The 16,129-nt window shown below is 51.5% G+C and overlaps 1 protein-coding gene across 1 annotated transcript in view; it reads left to right on the top strand.

Moving 5' to 3' along the window:
* Positions 1 to 12,000, top strand: part of TCERG1L (transcription elongation regulator 1 like) — a 56,694-nt gene extending 44,694 nt beyond the window's left edge. Inside the window, exons 9-13 of the mRNA XM_036385699.2 lie at positions 1,132 to 1,201; positions 2,626 to 2,761; positions 6,515 to 6,604; positions 8,936 to 9,054; positions 11,086 to 12,000. Of these exons, the coding sequence (XP_036241592.1) occupies positions 1,132 to 1,201; positions 2,626 to 2,761; positions 6,515 to 6,604; positions 8,936 to 9,054; positions 11,086 to 11,242 (572 nt within the window). The 3' untranslated portion in view covers positions 11,243 to 12,000. The remainder of the gene's footprint in view (positions 1 to 1,131; positions 1,202 to 2,625; positions 2,762 to 6,514; positions 6,605 to 8,935; positions 9,055 to 11,085) is intronic.
* Positions 12,001 to 16,129: the final 4,129 nt, after the last annotated feature.

Genomic DNA, 16,129 nt, shown 5'->3' with positions numbered 1-16,129 from the left:
AATTCGGGCAGAAATGAGAAATTGCTCATTTCTCAATTCCTCCTCCTGCACCAAGGGTTTGCTCCAGGAGGTCGATGTGGCTCCTCCCTGGTGGCTCCCACGGGCCTGGGGCGCAGGGCAGCTCCTCCAGAGCAACGGATCTGCTCTGATCTCTTCCCCAGCTGCTCAGGGTCTGCCTGGCTGCTGGGGCTGAGCAGGACTTCCCAGCTAATTCACGGAAAATGGACATTATGGAGTCACCAGATCGTGGCATGGTTGGGTGGGGAAGGACCTCAAAGCCAATCCCATTGCAGCCTGGCCTTGGGCACAGTTGGCAGAACTCCTGAAACCAGTGCTGATGTCATTTCTGAATTGCCCCGGTGTTTGGGGCCCTTTGGCACTCAGACAAGAGGCTGAAGCCCATCCCTGCATCCAGCACACGAATATTTGCCAGCCCCTGTGCTGGGACCCTCCAGTGCAGGCCCTGCAGGGATCTGGCTCCTGGCACTGTCCCTGGGGGCTTTGGGGAGAGCTGCAGCTGGCACAGGAGAAGAGAAAAGGGGTCAGAATTCAGGATTTGTTTTCAGAATTCAGGATTTGTTCCCATTGCCTGTGAGTGAAAATCCAAGCTTTGAGGAGCTTGGCCTGACCAAGGGCTGACCTGGCCTTGGAGCTGCTCTGCAGCCTCAGGAGTGTGGGGCTGGCTGGATCTCCCCAGCCCTGCCAGGTGCTGCTGGAATTCCTGGCAAAGCATTCTGAGACCCCAGGAGGAGAAATGGGACAGAATTACCTCCAGGGGATCCCTCAGGCTGTCAGCACAGAAATGGCTTTGCAGGAATGTCTTCGGTTGCATTTTGAAGGGAAGGGAGGAGGGAGGATCAGGTGAAACAATAATAAGATTTAAAGCAATCATGCCATGAATGAAAAATGAGGAATTTTGCTGACTGGAAACGGTCGCTTTATTGCTGTTCCTTCCATTTGGATGAAGGCAATTCTGAGGATTTTATAAAATACTTGTTATTTCTAAAACCCTCTGTGGGGGTGAAAACCAGGAAATACCTGAGCAGCAGAGACAGGGAAGAGAAGTCAATCTCAGGAATTTGTATCCCCATTTATCTCGTTCAAATCTGATAATGACTTATTTCTTTTCAGCAGACAAGTGTGTTAGCTCTTGTGCAGGGGATGAAAATGATGATCTGAGCATCAAAACCAAGAGAAATAAGTGAGTTCTAAAGTTTCCTTGTGTCTGTCTAACAGTGGGAAGGGCTGGTCCAAAGGAGGGCGAGTTAAAGCAGTTTTGGTCCTGTGTGGGTGAATGATGGAGCATTCTCCAGGTGTGCAGCCCTCGCCAGGGCCAGGACTCTCTGCAGCCTCTGTTTCCCATGCACATCACCTGGGTTTGCCTGGGGGACTCTTCCTTTGTCAAAGGGTTGCAGACAAGGCTGTGGGTCATTCCAAAGGCACTGGATCAAGGTTTCCCTCCCTCAGGTGCAGCAGATTTTCCCTGCTCAGCCCCAGGAGCTGCTGGTTCTGACCTCCATTCCCAGGTGTGCCTCGCACTCTGCTGAAGGCACGACTGGAAATGCAGCTCTGGGCTGTGCAGAGTGCCCAGCTCCGTGCCAGGCATCCTGAGAGGGCAGCACAGCCTTTGTGCTGTGAGGCCTTGGGAAACCTGACCTAGTTCAGCTGGACAGAGGCACAGAGTAAAGCAGGGATTCATTCAAAGCATCCCCTCCATGGATGCACCTTGGGCAGCACCAGAGCCCAGCCAGGGCTGCACCCAAGATGAACCAAAATGGCCCCAAAATGCACGGCCGGGCACGGGCTCTGTCCCTGGGATCAGTTCTGCTCCATTTGCACCTTGCAGTTCATTGTCCCATTGCAGCTTTAGCCCCTGCAGTCCCACCCTGCTTGTTTTTCTCTCTCCAGCCCACGGGGTTTGTGCTCTTGGGCTGAGATTTGGATCATTTGTCCTTGGTGCCCAGCTGGAGCAGGAATTGTTTTGTCTCCCTGCTCTGTGCACAGAGCTCAGCATCCCCTGATGTGAGCCCAGACCCACACACTAAAGCAGCACAGAATGGGAAAATAGAAAAGCCAAACCTGAGGCATCAGTAGATTATTACAGCTGTGCTGAAGTGGATCCTTTATGGTGATTTTTGCCATGAAAAATGCCCCCTTTAAGGTGCCCCCTCCTTGGCAGGGCTGTATGAAGCTGTCACGTTGCTGTAGTTTGACTTTGGGTGGCAGATCCCTCTGGTGGCTCCAAGTGTCCCTCCTGCCCCAGCAGGAGCTGCTCCATCCCCTGCAGCCCCTCCAGCCCAGGTTTGGTGCCCAGCTCTGGGCGTGGGAGGTTCTGGGATGCTCCAGGGAGGATCAAGGATCCAAAGGATGGAAATGCCTGTGCAGGGGAGTGTGGCTGAGCCTGTGTGTGTGCCCTGTGCAGAACAGAGCAGTGCCTGACCTTGTGTGTGTGCCCTGTGCAGAACAGAGCAGTGCCTGACCCTGTGTTTGTGTGCCCTGTGCAGAACAGAGCAGTGCCTGACCCTGTGTGTGTGTCCTGTCCAGAACAGAGCAGTGCCTGACCCTGTGTGTGTTTTCCTGTCCAGAACAGAGCAGTGCTGACCCTGTGTGTGTTTTCCTGTGCAGAACAGAGCAGTGCCAGGCTGCGGGCCCAGCTGGCGCTGAGGAGGAGCAGGCAGGGGAGGAAGGCTCAGCCCCACGGATCTCACCGCCCCTGGAGGAGAGGATCACCCACTTCAGGGACATGCTGCTGGAGAGGGGGGTAAGGAATGGCCCTCCCTGCATACAGCACAGCCCTGGAGCCATGGCCTGGCCCAGCAGCCACGGCAGGAGCCACGCTGGGGTCCTGTCCCCGAGCCCTGTGACACTGTCCGTGTCCCCAGTGCCACCCCTGGGAACTGGGACCCTTTCCAGACAAACCCCAGGGTGTCCAGAGCCTGCAGCTCTCCCAGCAGGGGCTCAGGGGGACGTGGGGCTGTGGGCACTGCCCTGTCCTGGCCAGCTCTGGGTGCCCATCACCACAGACCCCAGGGACTCCAGCACTGGGGAGCCAATTGCACTGACTGCCCATCCAAAATCCTGGGATCATCAGTGGTTTGGGGTGGAAAGGACCCCAAATCCCCCCCATTCCACCCCTGCCATGGCAGGGACACCTCCCACTGTCCCCCAGTGTCCAGCCTGGCCTTGGGCACTGCCAGGGATGCAGGGACAGCCCCAGCTGCTCTGGGCACCTGTGCCAGGGCTGCCCACCCTGCCAGGGAACAATTCCCAATTCCCAATCTCCCATCTAACCCCATCCTCCAGCAGCATAAAGCCATTAATGCTTATCCAGATCCTTGGGAAGGATGTTGTGGAGATGATTCCAGCTGTGCTGAGCTGCAGGAACAGGGAATGCTCTGGGTTTGGGCTCAGGGGGACAGGGAGGGGTAAAATGAGCAGTGGGTGCAGATCCTGTGCCTCCCCACGCTGCCACGTGCATCCCATAAGGGGAATGTCACTCCTGTAGGAGATGCAGCCCAAGGTGGCTCTTGTCAGGCACTAAAGCCTATAAAATTTATCCCAGCAATCAGCAGGCTTTAAAGGGGGATAATTAGAGCTTCAGCAGCTCAGCAATGAATTATCCCCACGCCAGAGCTGCTTTATTAATCCAGCTTGTTATTTATGCTGCAGAAATGCAGAAGGGCCATGAAGGAGCCCTGGGTGAGCACGTTGCTGGCAGATTGGAACTCGGGGGGCAATAAGTCAGTACTTGGAAGGATTAGGGGTGTTCTAGAACAGGATTCTCAGGTGTTTCTATGTAAGATTTTCTCCCAAAAGAAAGAAATTTGGGAAATCCACAGTTTGGATTCGCTGATGTTTAAAGATGGGGAGGGAAGAGGTTACTTTGCTTTTACCCTGAACATTTTCCAACTGTCCAGCTCAGCAGCAGCTGCTTGGCGTGGCTGAAGCACAGGGAGACCATTAATGCCATTTAAATCTGATTATTTAATGACCACCCCCTGCCCTTTCCTCCTGAAGGAGCTGCTGGATGGAATCACAAAGAGCTCGAAGCAGATGGAGTTTGCCAGTGGATTTCTGCAGCTTCCCACAGAAATTACGTCAAGAGAAGAATATTTATTGTAACATTTTAAAAATAGAGGGGGTTTGGGGGAGCTCCAAGACACAGCCACTCTTTATTCTGAAGTCTGGGGTGAGTTTTCCTCTGGCAGAATGTAATCTGGATATTCTTCTGGAAGTTTCAAAGTTTCCACAAAATTCTAAGAGGGAGAGGAAAATTTAAGGTTCCTCCTGGCTCCCTCTCCCACCCAGCATCAAAATATCCAGGTTCTAAGCCAGAATTTCCAGCAAGGTCTTCTCCCTGCTGGGCTGCTCTCAAGGCTTCTGAAAGGATTCCAGGGGCTGTTTTTGCTCAAGGTTCTCCCTTCTTAGTCCCGGGGAGAGAGGGGGATTTGTGTGTGAGGTGTACCTGGGATGAAATCAGAATTACCAGGTTATTGTAGGTGATGTTTGCCAAATGTGCAGTGTAATAATTGCTGAGCACAGAATCATCAGCTGGAATGATTATGTGATGAACTAGTCTGAGCTTAATTAGCCTGAACTCAGAGGGGGATTTGTGCAGGGGGCAAAGCTGATGTGCAGGAGAGTGTGAAAGGCACCAGGAAAAGAGAATTCCTGGTGCTGGAAACCCCAGAGCTCAGGACAGGGGCACAGGGAGGGGAGCTCGGGCTGTGGGAAGGGGATGCTGGGGGGACCTGGCCTCAGATCCCAACGGCAGCCTGGGCTTTGGGGATCCCAAAGGTCTCAGGTCCCAAAGGCAGCTCGAGCTTTGGGGATCCCAAAGATCTCAGATCCCAAAGGCAGCCTGGGCTTTGGGGATCCCAAAGGTCTCAGGTCCCAAAGGCAGCTCGAGCTTTGGGGATCCCAAAGGCAGCCTGTGCTCTGGCAATCCCAAAGGTCTCGGATCCCAAAAATCCAAGCCTGGGCTTTGGGGATCCCAAAGGTCTCGGATCCCAAAAATCCAAGCCTGGGCTTTGGGGATCCCAAAGGTCTCGGATCCCAAAGGCAGCTCGAGCTTTGGGGATCCCAAAGGTCTCAGATCCCCAAGGCAGCCTGGGCTCTGGGGATCCCAAAGGTTTTGGATCCCAAAGGCAGCTCGAGCTTTGGATTTTCCAATTGCCCCAGATCCCAAAGGCAGCCTGGGCTTTGGGTACCCCAAAGGTCTTGGATCCCAAAGGCAGCCTGAGCTTTGGATTTTCCTTGGTCCCCAAGCCAGCCTGAGCTTTGGATTTTCCACTCTCAAGCCACTCTGAGAGGAAAACGAGTCCACTTAAAGCCACTTTACTTCATCAGAGCTTTCCTGCTGGAGTGTTAATTACTGTTTAATTATACTTCACATCCTTTTTGCTTGGTTTTTTTTTTTAGTGAATTCATTCTTTTGTAATTAGTTGGAGTGGTTAGAATATTTTATTTCCTTCAGATTTTTCTGTCGGCAGTGAATTAGCAGGGATGTTGTAGAAGCTTCTGAGCTGGTGGGAGCTGTCCCTGCCCAGGCAGGGGATGGATCTGGGCGGTCTCTGAGGTCCCTTCCAGCCCAAAGTGCCCTGTGATCCCACGGCTCAGGAGGATCCTGCAGGATGGCACATTCCCATCCCTGTGCTGCTCTCAGGGCGTTCACTGCCAGCCCTCCCTGTGTGCCTCAGCTGGGTCCCAGCTCCAGCTCTGGGGTTGGAATTGTCCCTCTGGTGGGCATTGGTGCCTGTGGTGCCCAAAGTGCAGCAGAAAATGGCATTTCCTGCCTGCTGCAGGCTCCTGGAGCATGGCTGGGGAGGGAGCATCTCCAGAGGAGCAAACCCATCCTGGCCCTGAGGGGCTGTGACCGTGTGCACAGGGTCTGAGGAGGAGGGGAGAGACCAGGATCTGACTCCGTGTTTCACAAGGCTGATTTATTGTTTTATGATATATATTACATTAAAACTATACTAAAAGAATAGAAGAAAGGATTTCATCAGAAAGCTGGCTAAGAATAGAGAAAGAAAGAATGATTACAAAGGTTTGTGTCTGGGACAGAGAGTCCGAGTGTTTTGTGGAGATAGCCAAAAACTCCTCAACTCTGTGGAAGTTGTGTGGAGATCAGAATCTCCATATGCGTCCGGTACTGTAATAAACACACTGGCTTTACAACTTCCACAAATTGTGGAGTTTTTGGCTATCTCCACAAAACACGAGCCAGCTGGGCTGTGATTGGCCATGAATTAGAAACAACCCCATGAGCCCAATCCCAGCTGCACCTGTTGCATCCCACAGCAGCAGATAACCATTGGGTACATTTTGTTCCTGAGGCCTCTCAGCTTCTCAGGAGGAGAAATCCTCAGGAAAGGATTTTCCATGAAAGATGTCTGTGACAAGGGCCACCAGAGCTCTGCCCGGGGTTAGAATCAGCCACGCCAAGGGTGCTGCCCAGCTCAGGAGCGTTCACTCACCCCTTGCCTCACAAAATCCTGCTCTGTGTGCCCAGGTGTCGGCGTTCTCCACGTGGGAGAAGGAGCTGCACAAGATCGTGTTTGACCCGCGCTACCTCCTGCTCAACCCCGAGGAGAGGAAGCAGGTGAGTGCCCCGAGCCCCAGGTGAGTGCCCCAGGTGAGTGCCCCGTGCCCCAGGTGAGTGCCCTGAGCCCCAGGTGAGTGCCCTGAGCTCCAGGTGAGTGCCCTGTCCCCAGGTGAGTGCTCTGTCCCCAGGTGAGTGCCCTGAGCCCCAGGTGAGTGCCCCAGGTGAGTGCCCCGTGCCCCAGGTGAGTGCCCCATGCCCCAGGTGAGTGCCCCGTGCCCCAGGTGAGTGCCCCAGCCCCAGATGAGTGCCCCGTGCCCCAGGTGAGTGTCCTGTCCCCCAGGTGAGTGCCCCAGGTGAGTGCCCTGAGCCCCAGGTGAGTGCCCTGTCCCCCAGGTGAGTGCCCCGTGCCCCAGGTGAGTGCCCCGAACCCCAGGTGAGTGCCCCGTGCCCCAGGTGAGTGCCCCATGCCCCAGGTGAGTGCCCCAGGTGAGTGGCCCATGCCCCAGGTGAGTGCCCCAGGTGAGTGCCCCAGCCCCAGGTGAGTGCCCTGTCCCCCAGGTGAGTGGCCCATGCCCCAGCTGAGTGCCCCGAGCCCCAGGTGAGTGCCCTGTGCCCCAGGTGAGTGCCCTGTGCCCCAGCCTGACCAGGAGCCTGCAGCAGCTCCCCTGGGAGGGGAGAAGAATTCTGTAAAATCAGAATTTCCCTGGGGACACTCCCAGGTTTGGCTCTGCCCATTGAGGGGATGCTCACCAGGCACAGGGTGGGGTTTGGGGTCTGGGAGTTGGACTCTGTGGGGTTTGGGGTCTGAGAGCTGGAATCCATGGGGTTTGGGGTCTGGGAGCTGGAATCCATGGGGTTTGGGGTCTGGGAGTTGGACTCTGTGGGGTTTTGGGAGGTCTGGGAGTTGTGAGTCCCTTCCCAATCAGGATATTCTGTGGTTCTCAGGGCTCTCTCCTTGGACAAGCAGGGGCTCCAAGGTTTGATCACAGCGACCCATGGGGTGCAGGAACAGCTCCTGAGCCAGGGAAACCTGGGAATGGGGAACCTGGGAATGGGGAACCTGGGAATGGGGACATGGGAATGGGGACATGGGAATGGGGACATGGGAATAAGGAACCTGGGAATGGGGATCTGGGAATGGGGACATGGGAATGGGGACATGGGAATAAGGAACCTGGGAATGGGGATCTGGGAATGGGGACATGGGAATGGGGAACCTGAGAATGGGGAACCTGGGAATGGGGACATGAGAATGGGGAACCTGGGAATGGGGAACCTGGGAATGGGGACCTGGGAATTGGAGAACCTGGGAATGGGGATATGGGAATTGGGGACCTGGGAATGGGGACATGGGAATGGGGACCTGGAATGGGGAACCTGGGAATGGGAGCCTGGGAATGGGGACCTGGGAATGGGGAACCTGGCTGGGATCTCAGGGAAATGGCCCCAGAGGAATGGTTCTGCCCTGGATTCTTGGGATAGTGCAGGGACACTGCTGGATTTCCAGTGTTTAGGACCTTTCCCAGGGTCTGGCAGGGACTGGTGCTGACCCCACTGGACAGAGCACTGGGGGCTCCCTGCCAGGGTTGGGTTTTTCTGGGGAGCTCAAAAGGGATGTGGGGTTTTGCTGCCCTGGTAATTTGGGCATTAATTATCACTAAGGGTTGGTTCCAAGGTCTGCAGATGAGTCTATGGAATTCAGGAGAGATGCAGGGGTTTGCAGAGAAGGTGAACACTGCTGTTCTGTGGGTATTTCTCTCCCTTAAAAGTCTTTTGTCATCCTGCAGAAGGAATAATTTTTAATATTGAATGGTCCATTTTTTAAATAAACAGGATGAAAAATGAACTTATTCCATATTGTCCCATGGTTCTCCAGAGAGCTTCCTGTAGGTATTTACCACAGGAATGGGCACATACATCTTCATTTGCTCCCTTTCCAATATCTCCTTTCCTAAGGAAAAAAAAAAAAGTGAAACAAAATAATAAGGAAACACAGGAATGAAAATGTATGAGGAGCTGCCAGGATGGAAAGGGCTACTCAAGAGCCTGAGCAGGGAGTTTGGGATTCGTTTCAGGGAATGGGCAAGGACAACACCTGGGCACGATGAATCAGTCAAGAGACGTTCCTTGGAGCCATGGAATCATTTTATCAGCTATGGCTGGGCTTTGAGTCCGTCCTGCCCAAACCAGTCTGGGGCTCTGGGATCAGTACCAGTGCTGCTACCCTTTAATTAATGCCCAATTACTGCCAGGACAGAGGGCCGAGTCCTTGGAGGTGATGGGATGGAAACTCCTGGACACGAGGGGAGGAGGATGAGGACTGGGCTTGCCACAGCCCCCCAGGGGCTTTGCCCATGACTCCTTGTCCTGGCTCCCTTCCCTGGCCAGATTTTCGAGCAGTTTGTCAAGACCCGGGTCAGGGAGGAGTACAAAGAGAAGAAGAACAAGCTGCTGTTGGCCAAGGAAGAATTCAAGAAGCTTCTGGAAGAATCCAAGTTATCCCCAAGGTGGGTGTTGCCTTTGGAAGGGTTGGGAAGCTCGGCTTTGTCATTTAGGCTGAGCTTTGCAGCGCAGAATTCTTCCTAGCAAGAGGAAGATGCCAGTTCCAATGCTGGGGTGGCATCTCTTCCCTGGTGTTCTCCAGAATTTTGTGGTATTCCTGGGAGAGGAAATGTTCCATCTGTGTCTCCCACTCTCCCTGTCCCTGTCCCTTCCCCTCTCCCTCTCTCCCTCAGAATGTGCACCACTTTGCACAGCACATTTATTTTATATTCCTGTATATGCAGTGATTATAGAACACACATTACTTATGGAAAATCAGTACCACAGTGTTCAGTCTCATCCATATTACACATGCAGGTGTAATTACTCAGAAATTGCATTTAGTCTTGGGCTTTGGTGGAAGAGAAATATAATTTCTCAAAGTTCCCGTTAATGCCATGCCATTAAATTCATGGAATGTGTCCCTGCCCATGGAAGGAAGTTGGAACAAGATGATCTCTGAGATTCCTCCCAACCCAAAGCCTTCTGTGACTCCACAATTCTGTGATTAAATTAAAATACAGCGTGCAAGGCACAATTTATGTTTTACTTTGTTTTTCTAGTGGTGGATCCAGACTCACACAGTGGCAGTGCTTAGGGCAGTGCTCTCTCATTTGTAAATTACATGAAAATAAAGGGGTTTATATTGTAAATATTGTTAAATTGCTGGAACAAAGAAATGACTGTTTTCTCTGATAAAACATGCAGATAATTATTCACCATGACCTGCGTGGGCACACGGCTCCAGACAGCACGTGGGGCTGGAATAATTGTAATTACAAGAAACATTTTGCAACACAATTAGGGATATTCTGGGCTGGTGTCCCACCCAAACTCTGCTTCCAGCACTGATATTCCCAGTGCCCAGGGGAAAAGCTGTGCTGGCCCAGAGGCCAGGAGCATTTCACCCCTGAAGGGTTTTGGGAGCTGACTGTGACAGCAAAGCACTGAGGAAGCTCCTTTCCCTGCCTTGATTTAGGCACACAATGAGAGGAATAAATCCCAAATATTTCCAATAAAAAGCAAAGAGTCACCTTGGGGAAAGGAGCCGGGCATGCAGCCTGAAAGGCAATGAAGGTAGAAAACCCTGCTAGGAGGGAGCTCGCCTTGGAAATACAAAACATGCTGGAGCTGAAATAAAACCTCCTTGTCACTGCTCTGTGAGCGTGGCTTTAATGGCTCAGCAGCCTCCTGCCAGCCACCAACCCCTCTGAAATCCCATTCTAATCCTTGCTGGCTGCCCCAGTGCCCAGAGCCCTTGTGCGGGGTCACCTTCCTCCATCCCAGGAGGAGGAGGAGGAGGATTCTCCATTCTTCCAGGAGGAAGAGGAGGATTCTCCATTCTTCCAGGAGGAAGAGGAGGATTCTCCATCCCGTTCCTGTCACCCACTCCCATGCCCTGGTTCTTGGTGTGGGTGCAGGGCAGGAGCCTGGGGCTGAGGGTGTGTGACCGTGTTCATAGGGGTTCTTGGATGAGGGAAGAGACCAGGATCTGACTCCATGTTTCACAAGGCTGATTTATTATTTTATGATATATATTGCATTAAAACTATACTAAAAGAATAGAAGAAAGGATTTCATCAGAAGGCTGGCTAAGAATAGAATAGGAAAGAATGATAACAAAGGTTTGTGTCTCGGACTCTCTGTCCAAACCAGCTGGGCTGTGATTGGCCATGAATTAGAAACAAGCACATGAGCCCAATCCCAGCTGCACCTGTTGCATCCCACAGCAGCAGATAACCATTGGGTACATTTTGTTCCTGAGGCCTCTCAGCTTCTCAGGAGGAAAAATCCTAAGGAAAGGATTTTCCATGAAAGATGTCTGTGACAGGTGGCGGGCACAGCCCCAGCTCCCCAGTCCCCTTTTCCATACCCTGGTTGTTGGTGTGGGTGCAGGGCAGGAGCCTGGGGGTGGCAGGCACTGCCCCAGCTGCCCAGGTCCCCTTTTCCACAGGGACAACCTCGCACCTTTCCAAAGGACTTTGCCTTTTCCACAGGACAACCTTCAAGGAGTTCGCCGAGAAGCATGGCCGGGACCAGCGCTTCCGCCTCGTCCCGAAGAAGAAGGACCAGGAGCATTTCTTCAATCAGTTCATCCTCATCCTCAAAAAGAGGGACAAGGAAAACAGGATAAGGCTGCGGAAAATGAGATAAGAGCGAGTGGAGCTGGCAATAAAGACACGTGCCTGCGGGAAGGGGTTCCAAGGAAGGAGGAGACGCTCGGGGTCCCAGGGCAGCGCCAGGAGAGGGGGGTCCCAGGGAAAGCTGCCTCTGGACGGAGTTTGGGGAGCGCCCGCTGCAGTGGGGAAGGCTGTTCTGCAGGAATGGGAAGGATATTCTGTTCTCAAAGAATTAATGTTTCATATTGAAGCTCTCTTTTGTACAACATCCAGAGTTCGATGCATTTCTAATTGCCATGATATGTCGATCCCTTAATTGTTTTAATTATGCAAATTACTTGTAATATACACAAGTTATGACTCCGATGCAGATTTATAATTAAGCAGAAGCAGATGCCATCCAGAGCAATCTCAAGGCATTTCCATCACTTAGGGGAATTATCTCAAGCAATCTTTTGGCACCTCTGCATTTCCACCAAGCGTGTGGGGTCTGGTGGTCTGCAGGACCCGCTCCCACTGCTCATCCGTCCCTGTCCAGTCCTCTGAGTAGTAGTAATCAGCTATTCATTGTAAATCTTGGTGAAGAGTGTGGAAATCTTGGCACATGTTCCATAGGAGAACTCTCCGGCCCAGAACTTGCCGTGGGCAGGGTTCCCCTCAGCCTTCCAACCCCAGTTCTGTGGTGAAGCCATCCCAGTTGGATTTGGGTTCTGTTCCTGTGTGTGAAGAGTCTGCATGAGATTTTTCTCATCATATTTGTATAAATAAATATTTAACTTTTGTAATTAAGAAGCATTTCAAGCCTGATTTCAGGGGTGGAACTTGTTGAAGAGTTTTGGGTTTTTTGCCAGAATTCAAGTGGAAAATGCTGTCAGGGACAGGGTGGGGGTTGTTGGGGTGTCTGTGCAGGGCCAGGGGCTGGACTGGATCCTTGTGGGTCCCTTCCAGCTCAGGAGACTCTGGGATTCCAGGAAATAATGGGGAAAATGACACAGGGCTGATGATTTTTACTGGAGAGATGGAAAACCAGAGGGGGCTCCTGCCAGCCAAGATTTGTGTGCAAAATCAGTGAGATCCATTGGAAACCTGAGGATATTGGGAACAAAAGAGTCACTCTGGCTGCACAGGTAGGATGTGGCTGGGGGGACATCAGCAGATCTCTGTGCTGCTCCCAAGATGCTCTGATTGTGATTTCTTTTTTCCCCAGGACACCTAAATTTTAAGTTATTGCTCCTTAAATCCATAGACCTCTGTTTGCTTGCAGTGAGTGAGATACTTTCTCCAACTCCCAGTAGTTTTTGTTCAGGTGTGTGCTGGATATTTTTATATCCAAGGCCATAAAGGAACTTTCTGCTGCCTTGGAAAAATGAGCTTGGAATGCTTCAGAGTGGCAGGACAAGGGGGAATGGCTTCCCAAGGCAGGGTCAGTGGGACACCGGGACACTGGGAAGGGATGCCTGGCTGTGGGGTGGGCAGGGACAAGGGAAAGGGCTGTCCCAGGCCCTGCCACCCGCCCCAGGCCAGCCCAGGTGCTGCTTTCATTGCTCCCTGCTGCTGCTCCGTGGTTTCACATCCCTGAGGGATCTCCTGGAACTGCTCCTGCTCAGGTGAGTGCCCTGGGGCTTCTGGAGGGCTGCATTCTGTTCAGTGTTCAAGCTGGAAAAACACGTCAAGGAGTGGGATGGATTTGATTATTTTTAATGGTTTTTAATGGTTTTTAGTGGTTTTTAGTGGTTTTCAGTCCAACCAAGAGCACTGAGAGGCATCCCTGGAAGGTCCCCAGACAGCCAGGCCAGGCCAGGCCATGGGGAGCAGCTTCATTTGGAGTTGGTTGGATCACAGGGAGGAGAATGAACCCAGGGTATCTCCAGATGGAGCTCAGGGTTTGCCTCCCCAGGGACAAGGCGCTGAGAATTAGGAAATTGTCATTAAAAGCTAGATTAGGGTGGAGTGGGCTGCCAAGGGCTTGAGCTTGCTCATTTTGGCTCCACGTGCCAATAAAATGCTGATAATGGCTTTGCTGGGGTACTGTGAGGAGCAGTTTGTGTGCTGGCACCCTTGGCTGGCTTGGTGTGAACCCAAGATAAACAGGAGCAAAAATCAAAGGTGATAATGTTGTGTGGCTTTTCTTCATTTAGGTGAAATCCTGAGGGAACAAACTGTGCACAATGTGGGCGATGGGAAGATGTGCAAAGGATGATTTTGGGAGGTTTTGGTCAGTTTGGGAGGGTTTTTTTCTCTGTTTTTCAGCCTCCCAACAAGGCTACAGATTTTTTAGTGGTTGAGCAAGAGTTAAAACCATTTTGGTTCTCTTTTTGAAGGACTTTGTGATTGCTTGTTTGTTTTGTTTGTTTGTTTTTTTGTTTTTTTTTTAATATCAGTTTTTCATATTTTGATTTCTTTGCTTGGGTTTACTTTGGTAAATATTGCTTTCATCCACCCCCCTGGGAGCAGGCTTCCCTGTTGCTGTGATCGTTGCTGGGAGAGCTAATCCCGAGCAGAAATGAAGAGAAGTCAGAGAAATGAGAACAAATGATGGCAGAGCTCCCAGGAGCCTCCCAGTTTTCTCCCCTGGATGCACAGAGAGATGCTCTGGGTGTGCTTCTGTGAGCAATCCCAGCTGCTTTATGCTCAAGGGCCAGGGCAGTGTCCACACCTTGTGCCTCCCTGGCCCTGCTGCTGCCCCTGGCTCTTCCCAGTGCATTGTCTGTTCTCAGAGCAGTCCTGGCTCCAGGCACTCCCCACGGGTTCCTGAGGTCCTTGTGTTTAAAGTCTCCGCACTGGGAAGGGAAATGGGACAAAACTGGGAATGCAGAAATGATGTTTTTCCTTGAAAGGGAAAACTCTGTCCCCTTTGCAGGGAAAAATGTCATTTCTGCATTCCCAGCACTCCCAGTTTCCCTTCCCAAAGAGGGAGCTGGAGCAGGCTGGGAGCTTTTAGGAGTTTGTGAGAAGTTCCTGCCAGCCCTGACTGGATGCTTCATATTTGTCAAAATGGCTCCAAACTGAACTTTTTTCCCCCTTCACCCGTGAGGGAAGGAAGAGCCTACAACTGCTTTTTGATTGTTGTATTTCCTCATCCAGCTGCTCAGCAGGGCTTGGCTTTGGGAGAGAAGCAAGGATTTATTTTTGTTCTTTTTTGAAATAATGAACAGTCAGAGAGCTGATCCTGTGCTCTCACCCTCACTGCAGACCACAGCCCCATCCCTTTCCTCCTCCTTTAATATTAGTGAATAATTTGCCAATATTTAACTCTGGGGATAATTTTCAAGGTCAATCATTGAATGGTCTGGCTTGGAAGGGACCTTAAAGATCATCTCCTTCCCCCCAGTGCCTTGTGCAGCTCATTTTGGAGTCAGCCGCTGATAAAATGAAGGGTTTGATTTCAAAAAAGGCAAAGAAATCTTTGCCAATTCACTGAACATTCTCTGAGCACTCCTCTTCTTTTTCAGCTTGTTATTTATTTAGAGAGAAAAACTCCCAGTCTTTGTAAATTCTCCTGCTTGCTCGAGCTGCACCTTTCAGGCAGCTTTTCAAGGACATGGGGTCTCCAGCTCTGCTGGGACATTGCTGAGCTGGAAGGACTCACTGGAACCTCTCCAAGTGAACTTTTCCACGCTCACCCGCTGGAATCAATGCGGCCATCGCTGGGTTTGAAGCAGTGACACCAGGTGGGGATCAACCTTCAGAATTCCCAGAGCAGCTGTGGCTGTTCCTGGGTCCCTGGCAGTGCCCAGGGCCAGGCTGGAGCACCTGGGACAGGGGAAGGTGTCCCTGCCATGGCAGGGGGGCACCGGGTGGGATTTGGGGACCCTCCAACCCAAACCAGTCAGTTCTTAGACCAGGCTTTACCCCATGAAACAAAATATCTTTTATATATATATATATATTTCTCCTTTTTCTCCTTTGAAGAGAAAAGCCTTTCCCTGGAATCACAGCAAAGCTGTGCTTCTGCTTGGAACAGGCACTGCCTGCAAAGCAAGAATTCATTTAACTTTAAAGAGCATTTTTAATAAAGACCTTCTCCATCTGAGGGGGCTGTGAGTGTAGGCACGGTAGGCTGAGCCTTTCAAGGCCCGTGTTTTGTTTGTATTAAAAATAATTTTCCCCTCAGATGTGATGTTTTTCCTCCTAAAAGAATAAAATATTGATTTAATAATTCAGACACAGTCAGCTGGAGGTTGATGTGTCTGGATCTTCCGCACAGATCTCCTTACAAATTGCAGCTGCGTGTTTTTATGGCTTTATTGTGAAACAAACGCTGCTCCTACGTCCCCCAGAGCATCTCAATGTGCCTGAGGTGCTCCCAGGGCAGGGAAAATCCTCTTCCTGCACAGCTCATTGCCAAGGAGGGGCACAGGCAGGGCCAAGCCTGCCCAGGGCTGGGGGACTCAGCTCTGGGGGCCCTGGGGAGCGCCCAGCTCTGCCCCCACTGCTGGGAATAAACGGGATTTATTGCTGGAATTAAGGGGGTTTATTGCTGGAATTAAGGGAAATTTATTTCTGGGAATAAAGGGGATCTCTGGGAATAAAGGAGATTGCTGGACATAAAGGGGATTGCTGGGAAGAAAAGGGATTGTTGGGAATAAAGGGGATTTCTGGACATAAAGGGGATTGCTGGACATGAAGGGGATTGCTGGACATGAAGGGAATCTCTGGGAATAAAGGGGATTGCTGGGAATAAAGGGATTTATTGCTGGGAATAAAGGGGATTTATTGCTGGGAATAAACGGGATTTCTGGGAATAAAGGGGGTTTCTGGGAATAAAGGGGATTGCTGGACATAAAGGGGATTTCTGGGAAGAAAAGGGATTGTTGGGAATAAAGGGGATTTCTGGACATAAAGGGGGTTTCTGGGAATAAAGGGAATTTCTGGACATAAAGGGGATTTCTGGACATAAATGGGGTCTCTGGACATAAAT

The sequence above is a fragment of the Molothrus ater genome, chromosome 8 (assembly GCF_012460135.2).
Source record: "Molothrus ater isolate BHLD 08-10-18 breed brown headed cowbird chromosome 8, BPBGC_Mater_1.1, whole genome shotgun sequence".
In the NCBI taxonomy this organism is placed as follows: Eukaryota; Metazoa; Chordata; class Aves; order Passeriformes; family Icteridae; genus Molothrus; species Molothrus ater.
The sequence above is the reverse complement of the archived record's forward strand: the minus strand, read 5'-3'. Positions and strand labels throughout refer to the sequence as shown.